This window comes from Antedon bifida, chromosome 11 (assembly GCF_963402885.1).
Source record: "Antedon bifida chromosome 11, ecAntBifi1.1, whole genome shotgun sequence".
NCBI lineage: Eukaryota > Metazoa > Echinodermata > Crinoidea > Comatulida > Antedonidae > Antedon > Antedon bifida.
The window spans coordinates 7227456-7252653 of NC_136236.1; the positions used below are offsets into that span (position 1 = coordinate 7227456).

Consider the following 25198-nt stretch of genomic DNA (forward strand, 5'->3'; position numbering starts at 1 on the left):
ACAATTTTTTCATAAATGTAATATTTAAGACCAGTTAAATATCCAAAATTCAACAACTCCCTGATAATACTATTACAAAGTACCTTATCGATTTTATGCTCACATAAATAATGATTAACCTGGGTAATAAATATTAACTAATTGTACAAGCATGTCTTCTTTTATGAACATATGGCAAACACCATGCATAGCTTCTTGTAAAAGAGTTCAAATTGTATTTGTTATACAGTAAGGATCTAGGCCATTTTGCCGATGTGTGTATCAAATAGCATAGTCGGCACACGGAAAACCCACATAGCCGATAAAACTATGAAAAATCATACTTTAATCAATGGTTTCTATTAACTAAGATACCTTGTTTTTTTTTTAATGTTTTTTTCATACGCAAAAACGAACCTCGTGCTGCCGTGTTAGGTCAACAGCCACCACCAATGAAGAGCAAGTACAGAGAAGGAAGAACAGCTATTCAGAGGTTGCAGACGGAATTACGCGAAGGACAACGCACGATCGACGAGTATTTGACCGCGATTCGACGACATGTAGGCCATAATCGTATTTAAGATGTATAATTTAAGTTATCGTATTTAAGATGTTTAATTTAGTAATTAATTATTTTAAATGTATATAGGTCAATGTGAACATGAGCATGGTGAAATCAAATGTTGCAATAGTTTGCGGCCCGCCCGGTGATAATTTTCTGAAATTTAATTAATCTGAGGAAATCGCCCCAACAGAGAGTTATTCCTCGTGTAATTAATAGTATTATCTATGCACTATGTTATGGTGAATTTTGTGGTATTCGCTTTCGACACACCCCTTTAATCTATGACATTTGTTTCGTTTTACAGTAACATATGTAAAGGCTAATGTGAATGTTGATTCATATTTTCCATATTATAAATAGCAAACAAATCAAGCAAATTAATCTGACGATAAAGATGAGGAAATCTGTGAGAATGAAAAAAAGTCGCCCCAACCGAGAGTTATTCCTCGTGTAATTAATAGAATTATATGCACTATGTTATGGTATTCGCTTTCGATACATCCCTTCAATCTATGACATTTGTATCGTTGTACAGTAACAATTGTAATGGTTAATGTCAACATGATGTAGATTCACATCGTGAATCAATGCTGATTCGGATTTTTCATACTATAAATAAATAGACATTTAGCAAACAAATCTCTTTTGTACATGTGGTGGCTCTGAAAAGAGCCGTTTGGTTTGAAATTGATCGTACTGAACTGCTTATCCACCGAATCCGTACAGGGTTCGGCCTTGTCTCTTCAAGGCGTAGACGACATCCATGGCGGTGACCGTCTTTCTCTTGGCATGCTCAGTGTAAGTTACAGCATCACGAATGACATTCTCAAGGAATACTTTGAGTACACCACGGGTTTCTTCGTAGATGAGACCAGAGATTCTCTTGACGCCACCACGGCGAGCAAGACGACGGATAGCCGGTTTTGTGATGCCTTGGATGTTATCACGCAACACTTTACGATGACGCTTAGCGCCTCCTTTTCCAAGTCCTTTTCCTCCTTTACCACGTCCAGACATATTGTAGATATTCAATTATTTTCTTCGAAGACAAATTCGAAATGTGCTAATTGTTTCGAAAATTGACGTACTTATACAGCCAATGCGGACGTAAATTCCGACTGCTGTATACAGCTGTTGTTGACCTTTGTACTGGGAAGCAAATATACTACAATAGCCGTTGTGTTTAATTTTGGTGGGAAATACAAAAATTGCGCTTTTTTGCTTGCTTGCTTTCTTTCTGTCAAATATTATGGTAAACAATAAAAGCAATTGATGTTGTATTTTTGTGTGAAATAAAAGTTGTTTTTTCTTTTTCATGCATTCCGGAAGATGAACAAAGAAAGTTCGAAATAATATTGAAAAAATCATAACATGTGTTGCCTCACTTTCGTTTGTTTTATATTGTCATAGATAAAAATATTAGTTGACCCTCCAGTTCAACTTTGTTCATTCAGTTCAGTAGATTTAACTTTTCGTTAAATATACCGTTTATGTATACAGTAATTTACAATCAAATTATACCCAGTTGCATGCACTCAATCAAAGCATCTCAAGATATTAAACATATATAAATAAAAATTGATTATTTTCCACCTCCTTCAACCATAGAAGTATATTTTCTTTGATAAACATACTAAAGCAATGTTTTAAAGATGTGTTGTCCCCCAAAAACATGAAAAATGAAGATTAATTAAATCAGACTTTGAATAGGTTATTTTATAGTTTTAATCAAGTTCATCACTTCCACAGAAAAAAAACCGGTGAAAAATAATGTTTTCACTTATAAAATAACATGATAAATGGTTAAATTCAACCAAAAATCCATTGGCTGGCAGCCAATTTGACCAATTTTTGCTTTAAATTACATTTTTTTCAATCCACTTTTTGGCGAAGTCAATAACTATTATGTGACGTTAACATATTAAAAAAAAATAAAAAAAGTTATTTTTTTCAGTGGGACAATTCATCTTTAATTAGAATCAGTTTTGTTATGGATGTTTAGCATGAAATAAAAGAATGAATAACAATACACTCTTGAATTCTGGAACATCAAGGTTCTGTCGCCATTTTAAAATACCATATGGTATGCTATACTGTATTATCAAGAATCATCTTTTATATACATAACTGTAATTATATTATACTCACGACGTCTATAACGTTTTCTTAGCGATTTGTTAAATTATTATTATGTATTATCAATAATCATCTTTTATATACATAACTGTAATTATATTATATTCACGACGTCTATAACGTTTTCTTAGCGATTTGTTAAATTAAAGCAAATTAAAAAAAAATATTGCACTGTTTTTATTGTTTCGGAAATGGATTATAGGAAATAAATGTGGTGTATATCCTGATCATCTTTTATGTATTCATTTTTACTACGTAAAGGTTATACGTAAAAGCAATCAAATCTCTTTAGGATATTTGGTGGCTCTGAAAAGAGCCGTTTGGTTTGGATTTTGAATTTAAATACTGTATTTTACTTCTTTGCAGCTGCTTTCTTTGGTGACTTTGAAGCCTTTTTAGATTTCGGCTTTTTGGGCTTATTGGTCTTTGGCTTCTTTGCAGGAGATTTAGCCTTCTTAGGCTTAGAGGATGGCTTCTTTTTCTCGGACTTCTTTGCCTTTTTAGGTGACTTGGTAGCCTTCTTTGCAGCTGGTTTCTTTGCAGCTGGTTTCTTTGCCTTCTTTGCAGCTGGTTTTTTCTCCTTATCTGCAGCTGCCTTCTTTTTAGCCTTTTCCTTTTTTACCTTTGCAGCCGCATCAGCTTTTGCTGAAGCCTGATTTAGCTTGAATGAACCACTTGCTCCAGTACCCTTAGGCTGGACTAGTTTGTTGCTCTCGACTCCGCGTTTCAACGCCATACGGAGATGGGTTTTCATGTTGGCAGGATCGACTTTGTAGTTGGCTAGAATGTAAAACTTTCGCATTTCCCGTTCTTCGCTTCATTCGGGCAAGGGGGAGGGGGGGTGGCGACCTTGATTTTGTATAATTATCCACAGCGAGCAGTATTCGTAAGGGAATAGCAGTACCCGTCTTACAGAAGACAAACAAGATCCGCATCGATCGTTCGTAGAGATCAAGGTCAAGATGGCTAAGGACAGTCAAACACCGGCTTATCAGCGACTCGTTACTGTGGACTCCGCTTGCACTTGGGGTTGATTGGAGAGAGAGAGAGAGAGAATGAAAATATCGTTTTTGTTTTATACACTCTAACATTTGGGTTGTTATTCATGATGTCATCGACAACCACAAATACGGTGTTACGATTGGTTTAATGTCGATTAAGTTTCACCCCCCACACCGTGAACACAAGTTAGGATTTTGGCAATCAGGAAAAAGTCAAGCAAAATACTACGATGTCTTCCGATTGGTTTTGTTATCGATGATGTCATCTTTAACAAAAATGCGCTAATACGATTGGTTTTGTTAACGTCAACAAAAATACGCTATTACGATTGGTTTGATGTTGTTAACACACCCACAAAAGTAGGATTTGGCCAATCAGGATATATGTCAAGTAAAATACAGTGCACAAACAAGAGAAAATGGGAGTTTCCACCTAGCTAGAGATGTACTGTGTGCGAAGGATTGCGTGCGGCCAAAGTGCATGTAGAAGTAAGTAGTTTTGTGATCCTTAAACTTTAAACAATAAACAAATAATTCACTAACACTTTATTTTTAATATTATTTCTGTCAGTTTGCTAATAATATTGTTGTAGATAGGCTAGCTAAACTACGCTACCGCTAGCTGTCTGTGGTCTAAAATATGAGATAAAATATGATAAAGCGTGCACCAACCACCAAAGGTTAATGCGTGTCGCCGTCAGACTGTCAAAGTTTGTACGTATTAAAACGGTATCACTGTCATTGCAAAAAAAATAAAAAATAAAGAATACGTCCGTCGCAATCTTTTGAAAATTATCGTCTATATAAATTATAGAAACTATATTATTAAATCACACAAATCATTTATTTTTTTTCTTTTGATTTTTTAATAGTAATTACGAATAAGTACTCTTACTACTACTGCAATATGGTGTTTTTCTCTCGTCCAACGAGTCTTCGCCATAAATATCTGTAAATAAATATTCAATAAGTTATAGTACTAATTTGTTTAAACGAATTATTAATTCGTTCAAACGGATTACTAATCCGTTCAAACAAATTATTAATTTGTTTGAACAAATTAGTAATATATGTTGCAATTCGTTTGAACGGTGTTGTATATGTTGCAATTCGTTTGAACGGATTACTAATTCGTTTGAACAGATCATTAATCTGTTCAAACGAATTACTAATTTGTTAGAACGGATTATTAATCTGTTCAAACGAATTACTAATTTGTTAGAACGGATTACGTTCGAAAAACATATACTTAAAATGGCATTAATGGGCTTTCGTAGATAACAAATTGAATGAAATTTAAAACTAATAATATGTTATTTAATTTTAAAATTATTTCAAATTACTTACAGTTATTCGATTAATACAACTTCATCGTCTGGTTGTATAACCAGACGTTGCTCTTCTTCTTCCGCCGTTACCATATTTTCTTCTTCTTCTTCTTCATCGTCTGGTTGTATAACCAGACGTTGCTCTTCTTGTATAACCAGACGTTGCTCTTCATCTTCCGCCGTTACCATATTGGTATTTTCTTCTTCTTCTTCTAAGTCCTCTATTCTTCTGTTAAGATGATAAGTCTGATTTTCTAAATATGATATCGCCTTTGCAAGCGGCGATTTAATTGTCTTTGTTCGGCTGCCAATCTAATGTTTTTCTGCTTCAGTTGAAACACCATTTGCTTTAAATTGTTTCTTTCTTTTTCTAATTTTTTTAGTTTTTCTTCTAATACGAACATCACAACTTGCGCTTGTGCCATTGTAATTGTAAATTCAAAATAATAATGCGCGGCCCGGTGATTCAATTCTAAATTAATATGAAAATATCTCATCAGCCCCATCCCTTCGCCCCCAAACCTCCTATCTAAAGCCATTCGTTGATTGGTCAAGCGTTTGGTGTAAGTTACTCTATTGGTAGGCGAAGGATATGTTTTTAGACCCTCCGAAAAACCAGTCTTCTGATCAAACTGGTCGATGCCACCGTAGGACGACACAAGTGTTACGTATTGGTGCAAAAAATCCTCGACAAGTTAATATCCCCCCACGTTTCTTTCCTTCAAAGCACCGATTGCTGCTGAAATCATGTCAATGTAAGTTGGGTGAGCAGCAGGCTTCTTAGCTGCAGCCTTCTTAGTTTTAGTTTTGTCAGCCATCTTAAATAAGTAACACACTTGAGCACGAATCAAATAGCAGGTTAAAATATTATGATAAAAGTTCAAAATTGAAAGGTAGCTTTATATTGATGTTGCGGACCTATACTAAAGCAACCTTGTTGTTTCCCCGACCGCCTTTTTGTGTTGTCATGTTTAAAATGATTTTTACAAAAATTGTGTTTGTCATTGGCCTAATTGTTGCTAAAATAATCAATTAATATTCATATTTTATCGTTCTTGTTGAAGTAAAAATAAATGACAATACATTCTTTTTATATATCCGAGTTTTTAACCGAATATTCGGCTTGGGTACAAAGATATATACAGTCAACATGTAAGTTTGTGTTTTGAAAAACATATTTATTTCACAAAATAATGAAATTGGCAAAACATTATAAATATTTTTTAATAAAAATTGTTAATACAACAAAGTCATTATTATATTCTTAAACACCGAATAGAAATTGAAAAATATATGTCAGTTTTTCTGTTTAGTTTTGAGTCAATAATATCAGTGACTTGAACACAGTTGTACTAATCTCATCCACTATACATTTTTGACTAAATATTATATTCGGGATATTTTTATTTAATTCGTACAACTTGGGTACCAAATACATTTCCAAAGCTTGGAACTTTTTTCTTATTTAATACTTCATTTTCATTGAGATCCAATTACTGTCATTTTTTCTCCAGATCTTAGGATTTATATGTTATAATGTTAGTCAACATTTTTCAGTAAGTCAGGTTCTTACAACCAAAAATCTGTTCTGAATACAGTATATTAGGATTTCGGGTTATAGTTGTTTTTTTTTTATAACAAAAAATAGCATCCAAATGGTTTTCTCTAACGTTGAATAAGATATTCAAAGTAGTTTAATGGTTAGGATATTTACAAATGATGTTCGCATCGTCCTTTCTCACAGATTTCCTCATCTTTATTGTTGAAATTAATTTATCAAACAATTTATAAAAACCATGTTGATCGATTAAACACTTAAAGATCATGGAGTTGGTACATCTACTCAAATCCAGACTCATTAAATAACTTCTACTAACATCTTGTTCTCTGTTTTATGTGATTTTATTCTTTTTTACTGTTTGTGCGACAATGTTTTTAGACAATTTTAATGTGTACACTTTCAGCCAAAGTTTCAAGCCATTCATGTGTTTGACAATAAAGTTTATTGAATTGAACAGATTAGGATGGGAATTAGTACAATTCCCATTTAACACATGAGCTGCCATTTAATACTATACTTTTCGGAGGTCTGAAATATAGGCCTATGAATGACACCTTTGATGGTAACGGAAAAATATTCGTTAAATAAAGGATTAAAAATAGATTTTGTGGATTATTTTTTAATTAAAAAATGCTTACAGACAAAATACATGAAAAAAGGACCAAGGTAGAAAATAGGCAAACTTCAAATCAAACTTTATATTATATAGACAAATCATGGAAAAAGAAATCGCAATTAATATTAGGTATTGAGAATCTTTTTTTTAGTAATTATATTATTATTGGTAGAAATGTTTGAATATGTATATATTATGTAATACTGTTTTAAGTAAATCATTTTTTATATATACAGTCGAATTCGCGTAAGTCGAAAAATCGCGAAAGTCGAATTTTTATGAAAGTCCCAATTCTTTCCTATACATTACTGTGTAATTTTTATTTGTAAGTCGAATTTTTCTAAGTCGAAATTCGTCTAAGTCGACGTCTTTTTGCGGTCCGAATACACACATTCTTTAGTGATTTATATCGTATAAGTCGAAGTCACAAATCACGCGGCAACAACGCGCTAAAAAAGCCGATGAAACGTACGTAATTCGATAAACAAACGACAGCGGGGATAATGTGGGACCATATCGGTTCTCTCAAGCAGGTTGTATAGTATAGGCGGCGTCCTACAACTCGCGATAGTGTATAGTCTATGAGTTGTTTCAGAGTTGAGAACTTGAGCGCGGCGTTTTGTGGGTACCCATTTTGTGTTAGGACAGATGGCAAAAAAAATGGATACCGATTTCGAATAAGAACCTAAATGTATTTATTATACGTTTTCGTATTGTTTCGGGCTTAAACCATAAAAGAAAATACAGTTTATCATTGCCGATAAAAGAGGCTTAGCATTTATTAGGCCTAGCTTGCTAGCTAAGCAAACTCAATTCAAGAAGGCTCATCGCGTGGGCCGCGATCGCGACAGGGTCTACTACGGTTTACGATGAAATCGGTCGCGTCTGAAATCAGTCGCGTTTGAAATCGGTCGCGCTATTTTGTATGGATCGAGCGGGATGCATGCTAGAGCGGGATATACATTTTTCGTTTATATAGATTTAATTGATATTTTTTAGGAACTAGATTATTTATGTGGATATTTTTTACTTGGTTAATAAATATTTATTATCAAGGTCTCGGAGAAGGACTGTGTCTGTTCAAAATGGCCATTTCTAAACACGTTTAAATATTATATTAGGCATAATGTTATATTAGGCATATAATAATTAATTACCTCTATTTATATGTACTGTAATTAATATATTATATAGAGAATATACGTCTGTCGTGTCTTTTATTATGCAAACAATTACGTAAAAGAGAACAATTTATTTAAAAACAATAATTTTTACAATATAGCCCGTAAAGCCAGCGTATCCATTTTTATACTTATGCATACTGTGACAGATTATATCATATCCATGTCGTTAACAACATACTATTCGATCACCTTATTTTTATTTCTATTTTATTTCTCCGTTATGTAGGATAACATTAAGTGTATAATGATTATTGTTGAGGCAAATCACGTGTATGTTTTTATTTCTAATGTTTAAAATAGATTTTAGTAAAATGTGATCGTGCAGTACAGCTGTTTCCTCTAACAATACGTGGATTTGCTGAGGGGGTTTCCCGTTTTTAAAAAACACGCACTTGTTAGTGTGTCAAATCATGGACAAAACACGTACGATCGTTGTCCATGGCGAGGTAAAGATGACGTCTATTACTAATAACCATCCATACGTTTGAAACGTCTATAGGCGTCCTGCACGTGTTTTTGTGAAACGATCCAATGAGCTATAGATGCTCGACGCGAGTATGAGATCATGTTCATTCATTCATTCATTCTTTATTTAGCCTTTAAAATCGAAATACATTTAAAACATAGGTAACCAAATCAAGACACGTGGAAATATAAGGAGGCAAGGATAAGCAAAAGCAATTAAAATCGCTGTAGCTCACAGGCTTGCTTATCCATAATAATTCCGAATAAAGCACTTTTTCTATAATTTGACAGTATGACTTATATATAATTTACGTATATACGTCGGCGATACTATAGATTTTAATTTGAATATTTTTTATTTCTTCATTTATAATCAGTGCAGATTACCTCTTTGAGAATCGTGTCCACCTTTATTATCCATACACTATTATTCTCACATCTATCATTGTACATCATAGTCCTACTGTAGGCCGGTAGATTGATTTATAACGGCATATTATCTATATATTTTATTAATATCCTAAAACCATACGTAATTGTTTGCATAATAAAAGACACGATAGACGTATATTCTCTATATAATATATTAATTACAGTACATATAAATAAGAGGTAAATTATTATATGCCTAATATAACATTATGCCTAATATAATATTTAGACGTGTTTAGAATTAATTTAATGATTAATAATAAATATTTATTAACCAAGTAACAAATATCCACATAAATAATCTATTTCCCAAAAAATATCAATTAAATATATATAAACGAAAAATGTATATCCCGCTCTAGCATGCATCCCGCTCGATCCATACAAAATAGCGCGACCGATTTCAAACGCGACCGATATAATCAAAAGTATAGCTCTAACGGCGCGCCATACAAAATACCGGAAGTTGATTTTATCGCGACCGATTTCAAACGCGACCGATTTCAAGCGCGACCGATTTCATCTTACACCAGTTGTTTTCGGGGAGCTTTTCCTCCGGTAGATTTACGTGCAGTTTGCTTAGTACGAGCCATCTTTGTTTTTCAACTAATAACATTGATTGATATCAAAATTGTTTAAATTTGTGCGTTTATAAGGACATATGTTTTCAAGGGTAATTAACTACAAGCAATACGATTGGCTAAATGGAAACTTGTGTTTCTTTGTTATTCAAACAGGAATCAAGTGATTGGCTAACTTTTACAGTTTATAACACGTCCGCAGTTTTGTTTTCAATGTGGCGGGAGTTCCACGAAACTAGTGTGCGATTAACAGATTAACAAAACGAATTCTATTGGTTGAAATCTGTGGCTAAGAACACGTCCGTAGCTCAGCAAGATATTGCGCCTTTTTTAAGTGTTTTTTTGTTAAAATTAAACGTTTCTTTTGTCTTTCTATATTTTAAGTGAAATAATTATAGAGCAGGAGCCCAGAGGGATCAACCTAGCTGGAAAGTTAACCAATTTCTATGCATGTGGCAATTATATACCTACATATTATCAATGTATGGAAATGACAGTCTGGCGCGTTTCTTTTGGTGGGTGTGGCTAGGAGGGACATTGTAAAGGGTAAAAAAAAATGAGCTAGATCAGCTTAAAAGTTAACCCTCTAAAACTGGTGGAAAAATGTTCAATAAACTCATAACTATTATGAATGACCATTTTCAGTGGTGGATTGTGCCGTCAAATATTTTGTTTTTCATTTTTTTTACAGAAGTGAATAATTTTGATAAAACTGGCCTATTTAAAGTCTGATTTTATTCATCTTCATTTTTTATGTTTTTTGGGGATGAGGTATAATTGTATTTTAGGCTTCTGCTATCTGATCATAAATGTAGAAATTAAAAACGAACCTTTGATATATCCATTTTTCTAGTTATTATTAAATCAGACCCATATCTTTTTTATCCAAACAATGATGCATCTCCTTTTACATTACATTTAATTAATTCTGTTTATGCAACCAACTACAGTATTTATTTGTACTATGTTTATAAAATATTATATACAGGGTAGTATACTATTCTATCAGGGCAAGAAACATGGTTTATTTTTTAGCTTATAAATTGGTTTCTTAGTTAAAAGTGAACATTTCATTTACGTACTTTGTATGTTCTAAATAGTCTAATATCGTATATCTATCAATTATACTAGTAAGTAGAACCTTCGTTTTACGTACCCTGATTTTACGTTCCCTTGATTGTACGTACGCTTAAATGACCGATGACGTAATCATTTTCTTACATTGAGCAAAGCCATGGCTGTGTGAGGAACTCATGTGCATTCCCCTACAGCAGCGACTGTTTTTATTGATAGAAAATATACTTTATTTAAACTAAATCACACAGCCTGTATATACTGTACTTTTCTAGGCCTCACATCTTGCTAGGCCTGGCCTAGATTAGTCTAGGCCTAGCTAATCTAGTGACCACCTGCATGCTGTAGGCATACACGGCAGCCTTTTTAGCTACGATATACGTATTTGGGGGTCAATTTAAGGTCAACCTTGATTTTACGAATCCCTTGTTTTACGTACGCCTTTCGGTCCCGTACGTAAAATGGGAGTGTAAAATGGAGGTTCTACTGTACTGTAAATGATGTTAAGTCGAGGATAATAAATAATACATACTATAACTACAAGAAACTGTTTTGTCTCCCGTTTTGTCCAACTTGTAGATGATGGTGAAAGTAAAATATTATCTATTATATTGTTACTTTGTGCTAATTCAATTTCTTTTGGACAAGTGGTGGCTCTGAAAAGAGCCGTTTGGTTTGAGAGTGCGGTAAGCAATACGATGATTTACTTGGCTTTGGCCTGGGTCTTCTTTGGTAGAAGTACAGCTTGGATGTTTGGTAGTACACCTCCCTGTGCGATGGTCACACTTCCGAGAAGTCGGTTCAACTCTTCATCATTACGGATGGCAAGTTGAAGATGACGAGGGATGATTCTGCTCTTCTTGTTATCACGGGCAGCGTTGCCAGCCAACTCCAAGATTTCAGCAGTCAAGTATTCAAGTACGGCAGCCATGTAGACTGGGGCACCAGCACCGACACGGGATGCGTAGTTACCTTTTCGCAAGAATCGGTGAACACGACCGACTGGAAACTGAAGTCCAGCACGGCTTGATCGGCTCTTGGCCTTTCCTTTAGCTTTTCCTCCTTTGCCACGTCCAGACATATTTGTTACTTGCTATTGTATTTCGGTATATTCGAAAATAATGAAGATTCTAACAGTACCCGGTATTTTATAGCCGCCTTTGGTTCGTCCTACGGAAATCATGTACTGATGTGACCAATCAGGGTCGTCCGCGCTGTAGGCGGTAATCACTTCTATTGTGATTGTTCTATTGGGTAGGCGTTCTTTGTTATTTTGGCGCAAATTTACAAAATATCATCACAACCGTTATATATCACATAACACTGGTATTATTTTATTCAATATTATTATATATAAAAATACATTCATAAAATTTAGCAGCAGAAAAAAAAGTAAAATTTTTCAGCTTAATTGCATAACAGAAAAGAATTACAATAAAAATAAACACATTACAAATTTAACAACGGTTAAATTCGAATTCATCGTAAAATTTGTATCTGTAAATTTGAAAAACAATGTACAGTAAATTTACATTTATTAAACAATTTTTTCATCAATGTAATATTTAAGACCAATTAAATATCCAAAATTCAACCTGATGTCACTATACCAAAGTACCAATACTGTTACACAGTACTGTACCTTAGAGTATCGATTTTATACTAACATAAATAATGATTAACCTGGGTAATAATATTTACTATCCCCGACTGAACAATAGTACAAGCATTATGAACATTTGGCAAACACCATGCATAGCTTCTTAAAAATGTCTTTATTACATTAAACAACATTGTAAAAGAGTCCAAATTGTATTTGTTATACAGTAACAGTATTATGTAGGTCAGTGTGAACATGAGCATCATGCTGTAATTACTGTATATTGTTTGCATGGTGAAATCAAATATTGATATGGTTTAATATGTTGATATGCTGTAATTGAATTAATCTGACAATAAAGATATCCGTGTGAGAATGAGAAAAAGTCGCCCCAATCGAGAGTTATTCCTTGAATGTGTAATTGATAGCATTATCTATGCACTATGTTATGATGGATTTTGTATGGTATATTTCGTATGGTCTTCGCTTTCGGCACAATCTAGGACATTTGTTTCGTTATAATTGTAATGTGAACATGTTGATTCGGATTTTTCATATTATAAATATTTAGCAAACAAATCTCTTTATTAAATAACATTGAAAAAGAGTCCAAATTGTATTTATTTTGTTATACAGTAATAATATTATATAGGCCAATGTGAACATGAGCATCATGATGTAATATATTGTTTGCATGGTGTAATCAAATGTTTATATAGTTTGCGGCCCACCACCATGTCGTATATATTTCTGAAAAGAACTGTTGAGTTTAGATCAATATACAGTACCTGGTTGCCCTCAGGAGGGAAAAGGTATATTCACGTTGTGTAATGTTGATTCGGATATATTATACTTTAGTATATCTCATTTCTTCAATTTTTTTTATTGATATAATTATTATCTATGCACTATGACGTACAGCAAGGAAACGTGGATTGTAGTGTACATACTATAAATAAATAGACATATTAGCAAACAAATCTCTTTTGTACATGTGGTGGCTCTGAAAAGAGCCGTTTGGTTTGAATTTGATTGTATAACTTCTTATCCACCGAATCCATAAAGGGTTCGACCTTGTCTCTTCAAAGCGTAGACGACATCCATGGCGGTGACGGTCTTTCTCTTGGCATGCTCAGTGTAAGTTACAGCATCACGAATGACATTCTCAAGGAACACCTTGAGTACACCACGGGTTTCTTCGTAGATGAGACCAGAGATTCTCTTGACACCACCACGGCGAGCAAGACGACGAATAGCCGGTTTTGTGATACCTTGGATGTTATCACGCAACACCTTGCGATGACGCTTAGCGCCTCCTTTTCCAAGTCCTTTTCCTCCTTTACCACGTCCAGACATGTTATAGATACTCGGTTATTTTCTTCGACGACAAATTCGAAATGTGCTAATTGTTTCAAAAAGTGACGTTCTTATACAGCCAATGCGGACGTAAATTCCGACTGCTGTATTCAGCTGTGGCTGACCTTTGTACTGGGAAGCAAATATACTACAATAGCCGTTGCGTTTAATTTTGGTGGCAAATACAACATGGCGCTTTTTTTGCGATCTGTCAAATGTTAATCTCCATACCATAACGTTTTCCTCCATGCCATAACGGAAAGCATGAGTTTTTGTATTAAATTTTAGTGAGAAATAAAAGTTTTTCTTTGTCATGCTTTTCTGAAGATGAACAAATAATGTTCGAAATATTGATTCATAAAATGCGTCGTTTGTTTTATGTTATCATAGATAAAAATATTAGTTGACCTCCAGTTCAGCCTTGTTCATTCAGTTCAACGTAGTTTTAACATTTCGTTTGTCGAAATCAAGGGTCCAAACGTTTGTAACTGGGCATTATTTATATTTATAAATCATAATACTGTAAATCATAAATTAAATTATAATGAAATGTGCCTTCCGTTTATGTATAATTTACAATAAAAGTATACTCGTCTGTAGGTGAAAAAAGGAATTCCCTTCGAAACTAAAATCAACGTAGACACAGAAAGAACAAATCGGGAGCGATTTATTAGTGGCATGCACTCAATCAAGATATTATAAAAGATGAAATCAAGATTGTGAGGCATTTGATAAATAGGCAAACTGTCTTAAAATACCGTGACATGTTCGAGAAACAATTCTCATCATCAGTACAGAAATCAACGCCTCTAAGCAGTTTGCCTAAAAGTTTGGTGGTATCATACATGATTTATCTAATAAAATATGAAGTGATTATTTTCCACCTCCTTCAACCATAGAAGTATATTGTCTTTGATAAACATACTAAAGCAATGTTTTAAAGATGTATTGTCCCCAAAAACATGAAAAATGAAGATTAATTAAATCAGACTTTGAATAGCTTATTTTATAGTTTTAATCAAGTTTATCACTTCCACAGAAAAAAAAAAGGGGAAAATAATGTTTTCACTTATAAAATAACATGATAAATGGTTAAATTCAACCAAAAATCCATTGGCTGGCAGCCAATTTGACCATTTTTTGCTTTAAATTCCAGTTTTTTCAGGTAAATACATTTTTTCAATCCACTTTTTGGCGAAGTATTATGTGACATTAACATATTAAAAAAAAAAAAAATTTTTAATTATTTTTCAGGGGCACAATACATCTTTAATTAGAATAAGTTTTGTTATGGATGTTTAGCATGAAATAAAAGAATGAATATAACATAAAAATACACTCTTCAATTCTGGAACATCAAGGTTCTGTCGCCATTTTAAAATACCATACGGTATGCTATACTGTATTATCAAGAATCATCTTTTATATACATAACAGTAATTATATTATATTCACGACGTATATAACGTTTTCTTAGCGATTTGTTAAATTAAAGCAAATTAAAAAAAATATTGCACTGTTTTTATTGTTTCGGAAATGGATTATAGGAAACAAATGTGGTGTATATCCTGATCATCTTTTATGTATTCATTTTTACTAAGTACAGGTTATACGTGAAAGCAATCAAATCTCTTTAGGATATTTGGTGGCTCTGAAAAGAGCCGTTTGGTTTGGATTTTGAATTTAAATACAGTAGAACCTTTGTTTTACGTACCCTGATTTTACGTTCCCTTGATTTTACGTACGCTTAAATGACCGATGACGTCATCATTTTCTTACATTGAGGGCGCAATTTAACAACAACAAAGCACAAAGCCATGGCTGTGTGAGGAACTCATGTGCATTCCCCTACAGCAGCGACTGTTTTTATTGATAGAAAATACAAGAACATTGATATTTTATTTATAAAACTTTATTTAAACTAAATCGCACAGCCTGTATATACTGTACTTAGGCCTCACATCTTGCTAGGCCTGCTATCCTGGCCTAGATTAGTCTAGGCCTAGGAAGGGCCTAGCTAAGCTAGTGACCAGCTGCATGCTGTAGGCAAACACGGCAGCCTTTTTAGCTACGATCTACGTATTTGGGGGTCAATTTAAGGTCAACCTTGATTTTACGAATCCCTTGTTTTACGTACGCCTTTCGGTCCCGTACCGTACGTAAAATGGAGGTTCTACTGTACTGTATTTTACTTCTTTGCAGCTGCTTTCTTTGGTGACTTTTTAGATTTCGGCTTTTTGGACTTATTGGTCTTTGGCTTCTTTGCAGGAGATTTAGCCTTTTTAGGCTTAGAGGATGGCTTCTTTTTCTCCGACTTCTTTGCCTTTTTAGGTGACTTGGTAGCCTTCTTTGCAGCTGGTTTCTTTGCAGCTGGTTTTTTGGTCTTTGTTGCTTTTTTCTCCTTATCTGCAGCTGCCTTCTTTTTAGCTTTTTCTTTCTTTACCTTTGCAGCCGCATCAGCTTTTGCTGCAGCCTGATTTAGCTTGAATGAACCACTGGCTCCAGTGCCCTTAGGCTGGATTAGTTTGTTGCTCTCGACTCCGCGTTTCAACGCCATACGGAGATGGGTTTTCATGTTGGCAGGATCGACTTTGTAGTTGGCTAGAATGTACTTAGCAATAGCCTGACGAGATGAACCGTTTCTTTCCTTCAAAGCACCGATTGCTGCCGAAATCATGTCGATGTAAGTTGGGTGAGCAGCAGGCTTCTTTGCTGCAGCCTTCTTAGTTTTAGTTTTGTCAGCCATCTTTGATAAGTAACACACTTTAGCACGAATCAAATAGCAGGTTAAAATATTATCATAAAAGTCCAAAATTGAAAGCTACCTTTATATTGATGTTGCGGACCTATACTAAAGCAACAGTGTTGTTTCCTTGACCGCCTTTTTGTGTTGGAATGTTTAAAATGATTTTTACAAAAATTGTGTTTGTTATTGGCTTAATTGTTGCTAAAATAATCAATTAATATTCATATTTTTTTGTTTCTTGTTGAACTACAATAAATTAAAATATGTTCTTTTTATATATCTGAGTTTTTAACCGAATATTCGGCTTGCTTGCAAACATATATACAGTCAACATGTAAATTTGTGTTTTGAAAAACATATTTATTTCACAAAATAATGAAATTGGGAAAAAATTATAAATATTTTTAAATAAAAAATATTAATATAACAAAATCATTATTATATACTTAGATATCGAATAGAAATTGAAAAACATATTTCAGTTTTTCTGTTTAGTTTTGAGTCAATAATATCAGTGACTTGAACACAATATTGTACTAATCTCATCCACTATATATTTTTGACTAAATATTATATTCGGGATATTTCTATTTAATTCGTACAACTTGGGTACCAAATACATTTCCAAAGCTTGAAAGCTTCTTTCTAGTTGTTTTTTTCTTATTTAATACTTCATTGAGATCCAATTACTGTAATTTTTTTCTCAGATCTTTGGATTTATGTTATTATGTTAGTCAACATTTTTCAGTAAGTCAGGTTCTTACAACCAAAAATCTGTTCTGAATACAGTATTAGGGTATATAGTTTTTTTTAATATAAAAAAAAGCATCCAAATGGTTCGCTAACGTTGAATAAGAAATATGATGTTCGCATCGGCCTTTTCTCATTCTCACAGATTTCCTCATCTTTATTGTTGAAATTAATTTATCAAACAATTTATAAAAACTATTTTGATCGATTATATTTTTTTAAATGTAACTTTTCACCAGGTTCACCAATATCATACAGTATTTTAGATAAGTTCAGTGGTTTTTATAAAGATTGTGGAGTTGGTACAACTACTAAAATCCAGAATCATTAAAAAAGTTCTACTAACAGAATATTTAGTACAATTCGCATTTAACACATGAGCTGTCATTTAATACCATACTTTTCGGAGGTCTGAAATTTATGAATGATACATTTGATGGTAACGGAAAACTATACACAAAAATTAAAAATTGATTTTGTGAATTATTTTTAAATTAAATCTATTCTTAAAAAATGGGAACAGACAAACACATAAAAACAGCAACAAGTTAGAAAAAAGGCAAACTTCAAATCAAACATTATATTATATAGACAAATTATGGAAAAAGAAATGGCAATAGGTATGTCGTATTGAGAATCTTTTTATTAATAATTATATATTTTAGTCTTATTGGTGAAAATGTTGTCCTAAAAAGTTTGAAATGTGCATGTATGTTAACTGTATATTTAAAAAGAATAGATAGTCCTGAATAGGATTGTATTTAAAAATATTGTTTTTAATTTTTAAAAAAAATATATATATATATTATAGAAATGACAGTTAGTAAGCAATGTACTATGATTAAGTTGTATTGTATTTTTAATCTTTAGACCAAACTAAAATGGTGGTATATTTTGAAAATCCAATAATATTAATATAAATCACAAAAATGAATCACAAGCTAATAAAATCTCTTTTGGGACATGTGGTGGCTCTGAAAAGAGCCGTTTGGTTTGAGATTCAGCAAAATGATGTTTACTTGGAGCTGGTGTATTTGGTGACAGCCTTGGTACCCTCAGATACAGCATGCTTAGCCAATTCACCAGGAAGCAATAGACGGACAGCGGTCTGGACTTCCCTGCTAGTGATGGTAGATTTCTTGTTGTAGTGAGCAAGACGAGATGCTTCTCCTGCAATACGTTCGAAGATGTCGTTGACGAAACTGTTCATGATTCCCATGGCTCTGCTGGAGATACCAGTGTCTGGGTGAACTTGCTTCAACACCTTGTAGATGTAGATGCTGTAGCTTTCCTTTCGCTTACGTTTTCTCTTCTTGTCAGTAGCTCTTACAGCTTTAGCCTTACCGGCTTTCTTGGCAGCTTTTCCTGAAGTTTTTGGTGGCATGATTTTAGTAACTACGATACGATACTAGTAAAGTAATCAAGTGAAGATTTCAATATTGCCCAGTGTATTTATTGACTTTGGTATGCAAATGAGGTTTTCCAGTTAGGCTTGCTTGTCAACGGTTTTCATTGGTTGTTGACTGCGCGCAATTTATTGAATGTACAAAACAAAAGCTTACTCATTCTTTCTTTGTTAATATTTGGAGGGAAGAAGACAAGTAAACACCTACCCTTTTATTTGTATGTATGCTTTATTTTGTACTTACCACCACCAATACAATGGTGTACTTTACGAACACAAAAGGTAGTATAAAACTGAAAATGACTATAATAATGGTGTCTATTGTAATAAATAATCTGTTGTACAAGCAGTAACAAAAAAATGTTTCAAAAATCTCTGTAAAACGTTTTTAATAATGTATGAACACAGGCAGTACATTTACTGTATTTTATTCTTATCTGGAATAATAAATTAGCGTGGTCATTTAATTGTAAAAAATGTAATTCTCATCCTGATAAAAATGAAAGGTTGTATTTTCACAAGTCAAATCATTTTACTGAATGAAATATTGTACAGATATTATTATAATGTACAGTTTATACAGTATACTGAATACAGTAATATTATATTGTATGTTATTTATGTGTTAGTATTACATTCCTGATGATGATCAAATAAAAGTCGAAATGATGTAGACACTTTTTTGTAATGTTTTTGAGTTCGTGTTGTGTCCGTTGGATATTGTGCTCCGCCAACAGAGCAAACAGAATTTCTATGTTTTTTTTCTTAAAACAAATGATACTTGACTTGAAATGTTGAATCATGGCTTGGTTATTTGGAGTCAATTTTATACTATACGTTATTTTTAAACTCAATCGGTGCATCTATTGGTTTTTTAAATACTGTACACATAAAAGTGTTATTTTCTTCTCTATAATCTGATAAATTATAATTTATATAGACAAATCATGGGAAAAAAAAGTGCAATTAGTAAGTATACTATACTTTTATTTTTACCTGTTTTTAAGATTAGATTATTATAATGTACATATGCTAAGCTTAACTTAATTAATGTATATTATATGGTATATTAAATAAACACAAAATATAAAGTAGACAAGTGCTAATTTCATCTCTTTTGTACATATGGTGGCTCTGAAAAGAGCCTTTTGGTTTAAGAAAACGGAGAATTGCCTTATGCACGTTCTCCACGGATACGGCGGGCAAGTTGGATGTCCTTTGGCATGATGGTAACACGTTTGGCGTGGATGGCACACAAGTTGGTATCTTCGAAAAGCCCAACTAGGTATGCTTCGCTAGCTTCTTGAAGAGCCATGACAGCTGAGCTCTGGAAACGAAGATCTGTCTTGAAATCTTGGGCGATTTCACGGACAAGACGTTGGAATGGGAGCTTTCGGATAAGAAGCTCAGTGCTCTTCTGGTAACGACGGATCTCACGAAGAGCGACGGTTCCAGGCCTGTAACGATGAGGCTTCTTTACTCCACCGGTGGCTGGTGCACTCTTTCGTGCTGCCTTGGTTGCAAGTTGTTTTCGGGGAGCTTTTCCTCCGGTAGACTTACGTGCAGTTTGCTTAGTACGAGCCATCTTTGTTCAACTAATAAAATTTATTGATATCAAAATTGTTTAAATTTGTGCGTTTATAAGGACCTATGTTTTCAAGGGTAATTAACTACAAGCAATACGATTGGCTAAATGGAAACTTGTATTTCTTTGTTATTCAAACAGGAATCAAGTGATTGGCTAAATTTTACAGTTTAGAACACGTCCGCAGTTTTGTTTTCAATGTGGCGGGAGTTCCACGAAACTAGTGTCTGATTAACAGATTAACAAAACGAATTCTATTGGTTAAAATCTGTGGCTAAGAACACGTCCGGAGCTCACCAAGATATTGCGCTTTTTTTGGTTAAAATTAGACGTTTCTTTTGTCTTTTTATATTGTAAGTGGAATAATTATTTTGTTTCTTTTTTTACAGAAGTAAATAAATTTATTTATTAAAACTTAAAAACGAACCTTTGATAGGCCTATATGGATTTTTCTATTTATTTTTAAATCAGGCCCATATCTTTGCTTTTTTATTCAAACAATTATACATCTCTTTTTACATTTAATTTGATTAATTGTTTGTTGCAAACATGTCACTCTTCTTTGTATAGTTGATTCTGTTTTATGCAACTACAGTATTTATTTGTACAATGTTTATAATATATGATATATACAGGGGTTCATGTGTTCTCTATTTGTTTAATACTTTTTAGGGCAAGAAACGTGGTTTATTTTTGTGTGTTAAAAGTGAACATTTCATTTACGTACTAATATGGAAATAAATATTATAATCAGGCTTTTGAAAATACATTCAGGGGTGATGTAGGTTTGCTGTTTGTGTGTAGAAATTTATCAAATTCAAGCATGTTCTGAGTGATCGCTCGCCTTTAGTACTGTAAATGATGTTAAGTCGAGGATAATAAATAATACATACTATAACTACAAGAAACTGTTTTTATCGAATTTGCAGATGACGGTGACAACAAAATATTGAAATAACTCTCTTTATTTTTGGATTTTACAGATAAATTAGCTTTTTGGTGGTAAATGTGAACACAGTACTGTGTTTCTATTATATTATTACCTTGTGCTAACTGAATTTCTTTTGGACAAGTGGTGGCTCTGAAAAGAGCCGTTTGGTTTGAGAGAATGCGGTAAGCAATACGATGATTTACTTGGCTTTGGCCTGGGTCTTCTTTGGTAAAAGTACAGCTTGGATGTTTGGTAGTACACCTCCCTGTGCGATGGTCACACTTCCGAGAAGTCGGTTCAATTCTTCATCATTACGGATGGCAAGTTGAAGATGACGAGGGATGATTCTGCTCTTCTTGTTATCACGGGCAGCGTTGCCAGCCAACTCCAAGATTTCAGCAGTCAAGTATTCGAGTACGGCAGCCATGTAGACTGGGGCACCAGCACCGACACGGGATGCGTAGTTACCTTTTCGCAAGAATCGGTGAACACGACCGACTGGAAACTGAAGTCCAGCACGGCTTGATCGGCTCTTGGCCTTTCCTTTAGCTTTTCCTCCTTTGCCACGTCCAGACATATTTGTTACTTGTTATTGTATTTCGGTATATTCGAAAATAATGAAGATTCAAACAGTACCCGGTATTTTATAGCCGCCTTTGGTTCGTCCTACGGAAATCTTGTACTGATGTGACCAATCAGGGTCGTCCGCGCTGTAGGCGGTAATCACTTCTATTGTGATTGTTCTATTGGGTAGGCGTTCTTTGTTTTTTTGGCGCAAATTTACAAAATATCATCACAACGGTTATTTGTTATACAGTACTGTATACAATACATACAAATACATTAATAATATTTAGCAGCAGGAAAAAAGTAACATTTTTCAGCTGAATTGCACTTTATGATAAAAAAAAACAATTTTTTCATAAATGTAATATTTAAGACCAGTTAAATATCCAAAATTCAACAACTCCCTGATAATACTATTCCAAAGTACCTTATCGATTTTATGCTCACATAAATAATGATTAACCTGGATAAATATTAACTATACCCCACTGAAACAATAGTACAAGCATGTCTTCTTTTATGAACATATGGCAAACACCATGCATAGCTTAAAAGAGTATTTCACCGCGATTCGACGACATGTAGGCCATTTAAGATGTATAATTTAAGTTATCGTATTTAAGATGTTTAATTTAGTAATTAATTATTTTGAATATATAGGTCAATGTGAACATGAGCATGGTGAAATCAAATGTTGAAATAGTTTGCGGCCCGCCCGGTGATAATATACTGAAATTCAATTAATCTGAGGAAATCGCCCTAACAGAGAGTTATTCCTCGTGTATTTGATAGCATTATTTATGCACTATTATATGGTGGATTTCGTATGGTCTTCGCTTTAATTTGACACACCCCTATAATCTGACATTTGTTCCGTTTTATAGTAACATATGTAAAGATGTGAATGTTGATTCAGATTTTCCATATTATAAATAGCAAACAAATCAAGCAAATTAATCTGACGATAAAGATTAGAAAATCTGTGAGAATGAGAAAAAGTCGCCCCAACCGAGAGTTATTCCTCGTGTAATTGATAGCATTATATGTACTGTACTATGTTATGGTATTCGCTTTCGATACATCCCTTCAATCTATGACATTTGTATCGTTGTACAGTAACAATTGTAATGGTTAATGTCAACATGATGTAGATTCACATCGTGAATCAATGCTGATTCGGATTTTTCATACTATAAATAAATAGACATTTAGCAAAAAAATCTCTTTTGTACATGTGGTGGCTCTGAAAAGAGCCGTTTGGTTTCAAATTGATTGTACTGAACTGCTTATCCACCGAAACATATATAAATAATAAATTGATTATTTTCCACCTCCTTCAACCATAGAAGTATATTTTCTTTGATAAATATACTAAAGCAATGTTTTAAAGATGTATTGTCCCCCAAAAACATGAAAAATGAAGATTAATTAAATCAGACTTTGAATAGGTTATTTTATAGTTTTAATCAAATTCATCACTTCCACAAAAAAAAAAACGGGGAAAAATAATGTTTTCACTTATAAAATAACATGATAAATGGTTAAATTCAACCAAAAATCCATTGGCTGGCAGCCAATTTGACCATCTTTTGCTTTAAATTCCAGTTTTTTCAGGTAAATACATTTTTTTCAATCCACTTTTTGGCAAAGTCAATAACATACCTGTATTAAAAAAAAAATTTAAAAAAAGTTATTTTTCAGGGGGACAATACATCTTTTATTAGAATCAGTTTTGTTATGGATGTTTAGCATGAAATAAAAGAATGAATAACATAAAAATACACTCTTCAATTCTGGAACATCAAGGTTCCGTCTGTCGCCATTTTAAAATACCATACGGTATGCTATACTGTATTATCAAGAATCATCTTTTATATACATAACTAATTATATTATATTCACGACGTCTATAAGGTTTCTTAGCGATTTGTTAAGTTAAAGCAAATAAAAAAATATTGCACTGTTTTTATTGTTTCGGAAATGGATTATAGGAAACAATTGTGGTGTATATCCTGATCATCTTTTTTGTATTCATTTTTACTAAGTAAAGGTTATACGTGAAAGCAATCAAATCTCTTTAGGATATTTGGTGGCTCTGAAAAGAGCCGTTTGGTTTGGATTTTGAATTTAAATACTGTATTTTACTTCTTTGCAGCTGCTTTCTTTGGTGACTTTGAAGCCTTTTTAGCTTTCGACTTTTTGGTCTTTGGCTTCTTTGCAGGAGATTTAGCCTTCTTAGGCTTAGAGGATGGCTTCTTTTTCTCCGACTTCTTTGCCTTTTTAGGTGACTTGGTAGCCTTCTTTGCAGCTGGTTTCTTTGCCTTCTTTGCAGCTGGTTTTTTAGTCTTTGTTGCTTTTTTCTCCTTATCTGCAGCTGCCTTCTTTTTAGCTTTTTCCTTCTTTACCTTTGCAGCCGCATCAGCTTTTGCTGCAGCCTGATTTAGCTTGAATGAACCACTGGCTCCAGTACCCTTAGGCTGGACTAGTTTGTTGCTCTCGACTCCGCGTTTCAACGCCATACGGAGATGGGTTTTCATGTTGGCAGGATCGACTTTGTAGTTGGCTAGAATGTACTTAGCAATAGCCTGACGAGATGAACCGTTTCTTTCCTTCAAAGCACCGATTGCTGCCGAAATCATGTCGATGTAAGTTGGGTGAGCAGCAGGCTTCTTAGCTGCAGCCTTCTTAGTTTTAGTTTTGTCAGCCATCTTAAATAAGTAACACACTTGAGCACGAATCAAATAGCAGGTTAAAATATTATGATAAAAGTTCAAAATTGAAAGGTTGCTTTATATTGATGTTGCGGACCTATACTAAAGCATACTTGTTGTTTCCCCGACCGCCTTTTTGTGTTGTCATGTTTAAAATGATTTTCACAAAAATTGTGTTTGTCATTGGCCTAATTGTTGCTAAAATAATCAATTAATATTCATATTTTTTCGTTCTTGTTGAAGTAAAAATAAATGACAATACATTCTTTTTATATATCCGAGTTTTTAACCGAATATTCGGCTTGGTTACAAAGATATATACAGTCAACATGTAAGTTTGTGTTTTGAAAAACATATTTATTTTACAAAATAATGAAATTGGCAAAAAATTATAAATATTTTTTAATAAAAAATGTTAATATAACAAAGTCATTATTATATTCTTAAACACCGAATAGAAATTGAAAAATATATGTCAGTTTTTCTGTTTAGTTTTGAGTCAATAATATCAGTGACTTGAACACAGTTGTACTAATCTCATCCACTATATTTTTGACTAAATATTATATTCAGGATATTTCTATTTAATTCGTACAACTTGGGTACCAAATACATTTCCAAAGCT

General features: G+C 33.3%; 8 protein-coding genes across 8 annotated transcripts; all 8 read right to left on the bottom strand.

The window, feature by feature from the left end:
* Window positions 1-1249: 1249 nt before the first annotated feature.
* LOC144856056 (histone H4) lies at window positions 1250-1598 on the bottom strand. The gene has a single exon (XM_078714033.1). It carries the CDS (start codon window positions 1559-1561, stop codon window positions 1250-1252), a length of 312 nt encoding a protein of 103 aa, XP_078570159.1. The 5' UTR covers window positions 1562-1598.
* Window positions 1599-3032: 1434 nt separating this feature from the next.
* Window positions 3033-5827, bottom strand: LOC144856091 (uncharacterized). The gene is made up of 4 exons (XM_078714063.1): window positions 5720-5827; window positions 5046-5279; window positions 4577-4630; window positions 3033-3473 (listed from the first exon to the last, which is right to left on the bottom strand). The coding sequence occupies exons 1-4, from the start codon at window positions 5825-5827 to the stop codon at window positions 3033-3035; spliced, it is 837 nt and encodes a 278-aa protein (XP_078570189.1).
* Window positions 5828-11534: 5707 nt separating this feature from the next.
* On the bottom strand, window positions 11535-12053 carry LOC144856047 (histone H2A). Its single transcript, XM_078714027.1, has one exon. The coding sequence runs from the start codon at window positions 12001-12003 to the stop codon at window positions 11626-11628; it is 378 nt and encodes a 125-aa protein (XP_078570153.1). The 5' UTR covers window positions 12004-12053; the 3' UTR covers window positions 11535-11625.
* Window positions 12054-13566: 1513 nt separating this feature from the next.
* On the bottom strand, window positions 13567-13878 carry LOC144856048 (histone H4). The gene has a single exon (XM_078714028.1). The coding sequence runs from the start codon at window positions 13876-13878 to the stop codon at window positions 13567-13569; it is 312 nt and encodes a 103-aa protein (XP_078570154.1).
* Window positions 13879-16066: 2188 nt separating this feature from the next.
* On the bottom strand, window positions 16067-16753 carry LOC144856092 (histone H1-like). The gene has a single exon (XM_078714064.1). It carries the CDS (start codon window positions 16622-16624, stop codon window positions 16067-16069), a length of 558 nt encoding a protein of 185 aa, XP_078570190.1. The 5' UTR covers window positions 16625-16753.
* Window positions 16754-18331: 1578 nt separating this feature from the next.
* LOC144856292 (histone H2A-like) lies at window positions 18332-22052 on the bottom strand. Its single transcript, XM_078714246.1, has 2 exons — window positions 21510-22052; window positions 18332-18671 (listed from the first exon to the last, which is right to left on the bottom strand). The coding sequence occupies exons 1-2, from the start codon at window positions 21870-21872 to the stop codon at window positions 18390-18392; spliced, it is 645 nt and encodes a 214-aa protein (XP_078570372.1). The 5' UTR covers window positions 21873-22052; the 3' UTR covers window positions 18332-18389.
* On the bottom strand, window positions 19871-20364 carry LOC144855435 (histone H3). Its single transcript, XM_078713295.1, has one exon. The coding sequence runs from the start codon at window positions 20362-20364 to the stop codon at window positions 19954-19956; it is 411 nt and encodes a 136-aa protein (XP_078569421.1). The 3' UTR covers window positions 19871-19953.
* A 1951-nt stretch (window positions 22053-24003) lies between the features above and the next one.
* LOC144856480 (histone H1-like) lies at window positions 24004-24570 on the bottom strand. The gene has a single exon (XM_078714494.1). The coding sequence runs from the start codon at window positions 24568-24570 to the stop codon at window positions 24004-24006; it is 567 nt and encodes a 188-aa protein (XP_078570620.1).
* Between the last annotated feature and the right edge of the window lie 628 nt (window positions 24571-25198).

Bases quoted from the DNA above. Each gene is read 5' to 3' on its own strand.
- LOC144856092 (XM_078714064.1), bottom strand. From the start codon at position 16,624: ATGGCTGACAAAACTAAAACTAAGAAGGCTGCAGCAAAGAAGCCTGCT.
- LOC144856047 (XM_078714027.1), bottom strand. From the start codon at position 12,003: ATGTCTGGACGTGGCAAAGGAGGAAAAGCTAAAGGAAAGGCCAAGAGC.
- LOC144856056 (XM_078714033.1), bottom strand. From the start codon at position 1,561: ATGTCTGGACGTGGTAAAGGAGGAAAAGGACTTGGAAAAGGAGGCGCT.
- LOC144856292 (XM_078714246.1), bottom strand. From the start codon at position 21,872: ATGTCTGGACGTGGCAAAGGAGGAAAAGCTAAAGGAAAGGCCAAGAGC. The intron at 18,672-21,509 runs GCCAAAGCCAAG...AGAAAACGTAAG, and splicing joins TTTTACCAAAGAAGACCCAG to CGAAAGGAAAGCTACAGCAT.
- LOC144856048 (XM_078714028.1), bottom strand. From the start codon at position 13,878: ATGTCTGGACGTGGTAAAGGAGGAAAAGGACTTGGAAAAGGAGGCGCT.
- LOC144855435 (XM_078713295.1), bottom strand. From the start codon at position 20,364: ATGGCTCGTACTAAGCAAACTGCACGTAAGTCTACCGGAGGAAAAGCT.
- LOC144856480 (XM_078714494.1), bottom strand. From the start codon at position 24,570: ATGGCTGACAAAACTAAAACTAAGAAGGCTGCAGCTAAGAAGCCTGCT.
- LOC144856091 (XM_078714063.1), bottom strand. From the start codon at position 5,827: ATGGCTGACAAAACTAAAACTAAGAAGGCTGCAGCTAAGAAGCCTGCT. The intron at 5,280-5,719 runs GTGGGGGGATAT...CCGCTTGCAAAG, and splicing joins GTGCTTTGAAGGAAAGAAAC to GCGATATCATATTTAGAAAA. The intron at 4,631-5,045 runs GTATTAATCGAA...ATTTATTTACAG, and splicing joins TACAACCAGACGATGAAGTT to ATATTTATGGCGAAGACTCG.